At 36.9% G+C, this 9,013-nt stretch overlaps 2 protein-coding genes across 2 annotated transcripts in view; one reads left to right on the top strand and one right to left on the bottom strand.

Annotated features, from left to right (window-relative positions):
* LOC131301320 (kirola-like) overlaps positions 1–9,013 on the top strand; it is a 55,512-nt gene that overhangs the window by 24,332 nt on the left and 22,167 nt on the right. The gene's annotated exons all lie outside the window — the stretch shown is intronic.
* LOC131301321 (protein C2-DOMAIN ABA-RELATED 7-like) lies at positions 122–3,234 on the bottom strand. The gene is made up of 3 exons (XM_058327526.1): positions 3,011–3,234; positions 1,572–1,663; positions 122–820 (listed from the first exon to the last, which is right to left on the bottom strand). Exons 1-3 carry the CDS (start codon positions 3,123–3,125, stop codon positions 524–526), a joined length of 504 nt encoding a protein of 167 aa, XP_058183509.1. The 5' UTR covers positions 3,126–3,234; the 3' UTR covers positions 122–523.

Genomic DNA, 9,013 nt, shown 5'->3' with positions numbered 1-9,013 from the left:
CAATCCTCCATATATACCCGTATCCCACATGCGGACACATTTCTTGGTACTACTATTTAAAGCAATGGTACAAACCACTTATTGATTTTCTCAAAAGAAGAAGAAAAAAAAAAAAAAAACATAATCAAAAGACAATACAGAATTGCAATAGCGTGCAGGGGATTTCGAGGTCTTATTACAACAGAACTCAAAATTAGGTCATATGAGTCATGTATATGGTCTAAAAGTACATTACAGTTTTAAAAATACAAAAATCAGTCTGGTTTCGACAACGCTACGTATTGGACTCGTTCGCAACATATACCTAGACAAACATATAGAAGATTGCATCATCAGTCCGATACCTATGTTTGTGTCACAACCAACAATGTTCGATAATAGAAAAGGTGCAAAGAAAGCACACAGATTATCATATGTGAGGCTCATTCTCCATGCACTCATCCTTGCACTTTTCTGTGTTATTACTAACTTGTTCGACTACAGCATACTGCAAGCTGATCCAGAGGAGTAACACCTTACCACCTCAACACTGGAAAGCTTTACGACCGGGAAGATCAATCCACTCTATTTGCACTTCGACTTCTCCCCGCTCCACGTTCCTCAACCGAAGACACATGTCTTGAAACATTTTGCCATTGTTCCAAATGATGCAACTCTCATCAGCTAGGCAATTTTCCCTGTTTGGCTGAACTCTTTCAACTTTAGTGCCATTGGGGAGATTCTGCAATCCCATTTTCATGCATTCTATGTACGGCTTAATGTCTATCACTGCATCCCCCATTTTGTCATCTACAGTGAATGTGTCTTTGTCATACACAGTCTGCAAAACAAGAATGAAGCAAATGTGTAACTAAGAATCTAGAAATTTTGGTTGTTACAATGTGCCTTCACTTACTAAAGTTACCTTTTTTTCTAACTAGTATACTGAGGGCAATGTCTAACATGTGGAAAATGGACAAGCATTTTTGTTAGCCAATGTCCTTAGAACACTAGTGAATTTCCCGTTCAATTATGAGGTGAAATAGGAACGAGATCGAACGCAGTTAGGTGCTCTACGATTGTGAGCCATCGCAAGCGGAATCACGAAAGCGTAAGAAACTGGTTTAACATTAGCTTGAAAATACTTGGTCCTTCCATACCATTGTCCGTTTTTAGTTTTCTATGTAACAAAATAGGACACAAGAAGCCCATCCCCAATTGTATTTATGAAAAGAAAAAAGAAAAGAAAAGAAGGTGTGCTTAGTATATACATCTATTCAAAATAGTTTTGTAGAGCACAAGAAAATATGGTAAGATAGCAAGCATTACCAGGCAGAAGGAAGTCTGAGCAAATACTCTGCTTTTTTTGTTTCCCTTAAATATTGATACATCTGAAAATTTTCATTTTTACGGCAAAGGAAAACAGTCATCAAACATGATGTTTGTTTCAAGATTCTATCTATAATAAAGAAACATCCTAAAATTTTTAGGAAACTAAGTTCATAGCTTTCAAATTTTCTCTCTATTACCATCCATAGCAGCAGTGATGTGCATATAGCAAAATGGAGACAATTCAGGGGAAGTGAACTTACAAGCATGATTGGAATATTTGAATCCATAATTGACAGAGTTAGCTCGTCATTCCACTCTGGATTACAAGTTTTCTTCACCACTCGAGTCTTTACTCTCTGCGCGCACACACACACAAAAAAGGAGAAGATCAGGGATATGGGGCAGTTAAAAGTCTATTGCAGTCTTGCAGACACTTCAACTAATGTTTTCGTAAGTATTGAAAATGACACTAGAAAAAAAATAAGTAACATCTCTCTGGATACTGTATACTCACTCGTAATGAGCCATTACTATACACGGGGCAGCTGCAGAATTTTAGCTCAATGTCGAAAAAAAAATATACTCCCTCTGCCGGACAAAAACAGTTCACTATGAAAAGACAAGTAATTTAAGGAAAAAAATAAAGTATTCCCGCGTATAATTTCTTAAATTTTTTGACATCAAACTAAAGAACTATAGTAATTGAGATCTTTAATTTGGTGTCAAAAAATTCTAAAAATTATACCCAAAAGTAACGGAGGGAGTATTACAGAAATTCCGTATACAAAACATTGTATAGAGTAAAGATTTCTTTTAATTGAGGGTTTATTGGGCCTCTTGGTTTTATTTTGTTGCACTATATGATTTACTTACACACAAGTTTAAGTGAATTGTCATATATTCTGACTTTGTATGAGTGATTTAGTGTAGACAATATTAAATAGAAGTAAAAATATATGGGAAAAAAGACATATTTTATTACATTTTTTGAACCCAAGGAACCCCCTCAAACAATAATAGAGCTGCCTGGACTACGTAAAGTTAAAAACTCGAAACAAACCACAAAACACAAAGTAGCACATTAACCAAAAAGTTCGAAACCAACCACATATATGCACATTCCTCCTCGAGCACCGCCACGTGATGTTCCAGAAGCCTTCTTCACCACACTTTGGTGTGAGAGCCGTACCATTTGGTGGTGGAGCTCACACCAATAAACATGAAGAATGCCCATGGAGCACATAGCAGTGTTCAATGAGCAATTAATAATTGTTCCTAAATCGATAGTCTGAACTCGATGAAACAAATGGAGTAATGTTTAGACCCCAACGGCCTGTTCGGCAGCAGTAAAGGGAAGGGGATATAGATTTCATCCGGATATAGAAATCCGGGCGACTTATATCCGGCATAACGGTGTTTGTTTGGTATTTTCGTACATACAAATTTGTTCATCTATATCTATCTCAAAAGGCAAAATTTAGAACCCGTCTTAAATTTCGTTTTTATATGGATAGGTAGATACAAGCTAAGGATGATGATAGTTAAATTTTTCGAAAGATGTAACCAATTTATTTTCAGCGAAAAACAAGACTGGCCAATTGAAACTAGAGAAGCGATATGTATGTGTATCACAAATCTTATCATACTGCGATTGCTACTCAGCAAATACGAATTGAAGAAACAGAGAAAAGATTTTGACATGCCTGTTTTCCGAGGGTGACGACGACGTAAGGATCACTGCTAACTGTATCACAAACAACCAGATTGATTCCCCTCCGGACTCTAATCCTCAGAAGACCCATCAAATTCTCCATTTCTGTGAAGAAATAAACGGGTTCTTGGTGGTGGTTGCAGATAAGTTTAAAGGAGAGGAAATGACAATGGAAGGAAGGAAGGATTTCTCGGAATTTCAGGTACACGTTTGGACGGTCCGCACCACGTGGCCCGTGTCCACCCGGCAATGAAAAATTTCTCGTTATTTTCATATGCAAGTGGTATACATAAATGATGACATTGACGGTCAACATCCAGTTGACTAATCAAAATTGAATACTCAAAAGTTGTCATATTATTTTTTAATTATTCATTTAAGGAATCGCTAAAGGTTAGCAATGTAGATATTTACAAATGCATAATCGAACATTGAATAATCAAAATTTGCCACATCACATTTTCAGCCTATAAAAATTTAAAAACATGTTATTAGAAATAGAAAATAATTTTTTGAAAACTTTTATTTTGAAAAAACGTTTCCAAAAAAGTTTTTAAAAAAAAACTGTTTTTGAAAAAAGAGACTTTTTTTTTAAATAATAGTTTTTGAGAAAAAAAAGACAGTTTAAAAAAAACAGTTTTTTGAAAACCGGTTTAACAGTTTTTGTAAAAAAAAAAAACTTCTTTTAAAAATATTTTTCTTAGAAACATTGGGGGAGAGAGAAAAGGTTTTGGTTATTGGCAAAAAGTTGCTAATTTTGATTATCCAAGGTTCAAAATTTGATGAGTTGTTAAGAGGTTGTTAATTTTGGTTATGCCACTGTGAGCACTTTTTTGAGGGAACATTGCTAACTTTGACAACCTCAGGGCCCGTTTGGATACGGGATAAGGATTGAGGGTATTAGTTATGAATGAGGAATAAGATAGTAGAGGGTATTATATGGGTAGGCCCACATTGATATGACGAAGGGATTAAATAGTACTTAGTTTGAATGAGGGATAAAACAGAGGGATATGGTTGTTTTGTAGTTGAAATGAAAAAAAAAAGAGGGTATTATCCGGGGGTATTATGTAATAACACCTCAGAACCTCTCCATAAATAATTCCTCCTCCGGAGGTATTAGAGGCTCATTTGGATGCGGGATTAGGTTTGGATGTGTTATGTAATAAGGAGGGATTGGATAGTAAGGGGTATTGGTTAATAAGAGATGACCCACATTGATGTGATGCTTATAGAGGGGGTATTAAATAGTAGGTTGTTTGAATAATGTATTAGTAAAGGGAGATTAATAATACTTTGTTTGGATGAAGGACTAATAGCGGGTATAAGGAATGGTGGATGATGTAAAAATGTGTCAAATGACTTATTTGCCCTTGTGCAGTGTTAGAATTAGATTATTCATTTGAATAAATATATAATTACGAAATCCAATACAATTAAATACTTTTTCACTATTAACCAATAATAAATTCCTAAACTAATATAATAATTAAATTATTATTTTTATCTGCAATATATTAATTAATTTGATAATTAAAAAATAAAAAATCATTTTTTAGGTGCAAAGCACCGGATAATTTGCTCACAATCAACATTGGACCGTTCGATTGCCTTGATTTCCTAGATGCAAAGCACTGGATAATTTTCTCATTGTTATTATCGACAACCATCTTGATCTCTCTTTTCTTCTTCAGATCTGCAAGTGCCTCGCAATCTCGGAGTTCCTCGTCGATGTCTCCTTCTCGCACGATCTCTCTCCCTCTCTCTCGCGCCCATCACTAACGACTATGCCTTTCTCCCCAGAGCAATTAAGCCTTCTGTCGCCTCATCCATCCGGCGAAGAAAAATCTAACAACGTCCTACTCTCTCCAGCGATATAATCTTCAACGACGCTCTACTTTCTCTCACTGTAATCATCCAACTCCTCTCTCTCTCTCTCTCTCTCTCTCTCTCTCTCTCTTGCTAGCTCTGTGTGTGTGTGTGGGAAGAATTGAAACTGAAAAAGTCACAAAAAAATCAAACCAGTGCGGTGAGAGTTGAGACAGAAAAATGGTACCTCGGGGTGGGAAATGGGGATTATGAGGGGTAGATTCGTCCGAAAAAGAGGAAGATTTGGGGGATTACGCAACGACTGGTCAAAGGGTGCCCATTGCCAACACCCCCCTCAGGCGGTATTAGGTGGTGTAGTGGAACACCGGGTGAAGGGAATACCCCCTCCCCTTTTGACTGCCAAATGGGGTATAACGGTGGGTCCCAGGTGTTAAAATGGGGTATAACGCAACACCCCTTTACAATACCCCATCCAAACAAGCCCTAGGGGGTATAATAGAATCCGGGACTTAGCTAATACCCCATCCATTTTACTTCCCAAATGAGGTCTAAGCCTGGGTCCACGGACCAAAAGGGGGGATATCACAATCCCCCTTCACAATATCTCATCCAAACAGGCCCTTATGGTTTTGGTTATTCTACTGTGGATGCTCTAAGACTCTTCTCTCTCTTTCTCCAACCCCAAAGAAGCTGCTGCCCCACATCTCCTCCTTCCCCCCCCCCAGGGTTTTACGCCCTAATGGGTGACGGGAGGGGAGGGATTTCTCCCCCTCATGGGGGTTTTTTCATCTCCCCATCTTAGATCTTGAAAGCTTTCCAAAAAATATAAAAAATAATCTTAGATCTTGAAAAAAAAATTTCCTTCCCCTTTAGCCCCCGTCCTCCTCCTCGAACCACCATCTGCCGCCCCTCCTCCACCTCTTCCGCTGTACAGTCCGACGGCTTTTGGAGATAGTGTCTTGCAGATCGTGGTCGCCGGAGGCGTCCTCCTTGTCAAAGTGGGAGATCTAGGTTAGTGGATTCCGTTTGGTTCTGTTACCGATTTTTCTCTTTTTTGTTCTTTCTTTGGTGTCCACTGTGTGGGATTTCTCCCCGTTTGTGGGGTTTCTATCACCCCCGTGTAAGTGTTTTTGGTTGTTTTCTATAGTTCTCCAACTGTTTGGAGGGATATGTTTAGTTGGAGTTGGGTATAATTTTTGGACTGAGTCCCCTTTTGTTTGGTTTCTTGATACTTTGATTAGGGATGAAGTTTCCTCTTGATATACTGTTTCTTGGATCTATAATATTATTTGTTATCGTTTAGGGAAAAAAATTGTATACATAAAGGCATGGCTCCTCCATATTTTTTTTAGAAAAACAGGATCGATTCACTTTTTGACATTTTTGGATTCATTATGAAATTACTTAAATTGTCGTAATCATTCATCTCATATTACTCGTTGAGAAATCTAGCAGTGCAAAAAATCACATCAATCGGACATGAATCATTAGATGCATGATTGGATCATGTTTATCTTCTAAGTAGTCAGTTTTGACATGATTAAAAGCCCTGACGAGCTTTAAAAGTTCACTATTTTTAATACTGAGTCCTTCTCAATAAGTTATAAAAATGACAAAACAAAAATAACACAATATACAATCTCTATATTATATTACACAACGGTTTTGCAAAATATCTCTCTTATAACTATCCTTAGTGGCACATTAAGGGGTTGTGATTTAATTTCAAATTTGCGATTCAAATGATCCTAGGTTCTTTCTCTTCCTACTCAAAATTCAAATCCCATATAGACAGGATTTCTATTCAATAACTGGGATCGGTACTAAATCAATCTTAGTAATGAGATCATTCCTGAAAATATTAGGGATTCTAGTCCCTACAAAATTGATCTCTCTCTCTCTCCGAACTTGGTTCGGATAGGAATGAGATTCTCTATTATTTTTTGTGCTAATATCTAAATGCTCAAGTGATAACAATAAGCTCTATAATGCCTTAAGAACAATTTTCATGAATGTCAACTTTTATTAATTTTTTGTGTGTTATTTGCCATTAAAAGTTTGACTTTTCAAAAACTACGATGCAATCTGATAGAAAGATGGAGACATGTGGAAAACAAAGGTCCTCAATGTGGTAAAAAGTTTATGGTGACAATTGCTCCACGAATTTTGAATTGTATTTATAAAAAAAAAAAACTTGAATGGTGAGCTTGAGAGCCATCCCTACTCTATCCTATGTTATTTTCCAGACAAATATCTGATATTCTTTCGGTGCGTTATTTTCGAGAAATATTTCAGTGCTGGGTGGGCACAGGCCATGTGGTGCCGAGCACGCATCTCGGCCGTCCAAACGTGTTTCGGACAGCCCAGATCTATTTGGGCTTGTGGGGGTGTTTTGATAATTTTACATTAAAAAATTATCCAAACAGATCTGAACCATCCAAAATACGTTTGGACGGCTGAGATGGTGCTCGGCCCCACATGGCCCGTGCCCACCCGGCACTGAAAAACTTCTCCCTCCCTTCCCCCTTTATATGTTGGGCATACTATTTTTAAAGAAAATTCCTAAAAATAATCTCATTATAAACAAGTACATTGAAATGTATAAAAAATGATTTGAAGTGTGTGAAAATATATTGAAAAGGGTAAAAAAATTAGTGTCTTGTCTATGCCCGAAGGCAAGACCAAACATAATCAGATCTTAAAATCAAATCAGTTCCCTATTACCCGTCAAATACAATCAAAGTCCATCAAAATTAGTATGCATTAGGTCCACATAATTTTTTTAAGGGGAATGCTACGTACAAATAAAACTTACCCCGAAAGTACCCCGAAAACAGTAATCAATGGTTGAGAATCACTTTGATGATTGGGTCACACATATCAAAGTAAATCTCAACCATTGATTATTGTTTTCGGGGTACTTTCGGGGTAAATTTTTTTTGTCCCTAACATTTCCGTTTTTTTAATCAATTGGAAATACTTTGTAGAAAAATACTTGAAATGACATACCAAACTGAAAATGAATGGACTGCCAACCATGGGATAGTGTCAAGCATATCCACATGGGGACCTCAAGCTCCGGGAATCTGACTCCATTTTCATTTGATTTTTTTTCCCAATTTTTTAGAGAGTTTCTTTCTGCGGAACTATGAAAATGAAATCGTTTACTAATTTTTCGAGTTGGCGTTACATTTGAAGTTCTTCGGTGATTTTTGTGAAGTTGAACTTAATTTTAAAGTCCAAACCAAATCAATTTTGACCAATATCCTAAAGAGCAATTAATCTTATGGCGGACTACATCTAAGAACCGATTGTCGATTCAACATAATACTTTAATTTATTCTTTATGTTATCTTTATTAGAAATTTATACTAAAAGTCATATTTTTTTGTAATGAATAAATATTTTATTATTTATTATTAATCAATTTTATCTATTTTGATGAGAATCTGAGCAATGTTTGCATAATATTATTGGATGTTGTGCTTGTGTCTCTCTTGTTCTACATAGTAGATGATTCAGTGTGTAAAGTACGACTTCCACACGGAAGATTGGATTATCGATTCTTGTGGAATATAAGATTTGGTTCACGATCTTCAATGGAAATAGACACACCATCGTAGGACTGTAGTACAATATTTTAGTAGGTCTCTCTTGACTACAAAGAATGGTTTAGTTTCAACTCATTATGCTAATACACTTTGTGTGCATTCAATAGGACTGTTTTGAGGTAATTATTTTTGTACTGATTTCATAAGACAAAGTTGACCTCATGGTTATTATGAATACACACGGGGAGAAATTCCACACAGTAGAAACCAAAGAAATAACAAAAAAGAGAAAATCAATAATGGAACAGAACGGAGTCCACCAACCTAGATCTCCCACTCCAGCAAAGAGGACTCATCCGGCGACCACGATCTGTAAGGCACTACCTCCAAAAGTTATCGGACTACACGGCGGAAGAGGGGCAACAAATGGTGGTTTTGGGAGGAGGACGGGGGTTAAGAGGGAAAGAGAAAAAACTTCCGAGATCTAAGATGGGGTGATGGAAAAACTCTAGGAGGGGGAGAAATCCTTTCCTTCCCGTCATCCATTAGGGCATAAAACCCTAAGGAGAGGGAAAGAAGGAGGTACGGGCAGCTGCTTCTATAGGGTTTG

This window comes from Rhododendron vialii, chromosome 9a, assembly GCF_030253575.1.
Source record: "Rhododendron vialii isolate Sample 1 chromosome 9a, ASM3025357v1".
Classification (NCBI taxonomy): domain Eukaryota; kingdom Viridiplantae; phylum Streptophyta; class Magnoliopsida; order Ericales; family Ericaceae; genus Rhododendron; species Rhododendron vialii.
The sequence above is the reverse complement of the archived record's forward strand: the minus strand, read 5'-3'. Positions and strand labels throughout refer to the sequence as shown.

What these genes read in the sequence shown, in the direction of transcription:
- LOC131301321 (XM_058327526.1), bottom strand. Translation starts at nt 3,125, where the DNA reads ATGGAGAATTTGATGGGTCTTCTGAGGATTAGAGTCCGGAGGGGAATC. An exon ending in CACCCTCGGAAAACAGGCAT is followed by an intron (nt 1,664 to 3,010) that starts GTCAAAATCTTT and finishes GCGCGCAGAGAG; the next exon opens with TAAAGACTCGAGTGGTGAAG. An exon ending in CAAATATTCCAATCATGCTT is followed by an intron (nt 821 to 1,571) that starts GTAAGTTCACTT and finishes CTTGTTTTGCAG; the next exon opens with ACTGTGTATGACAAAGACAC.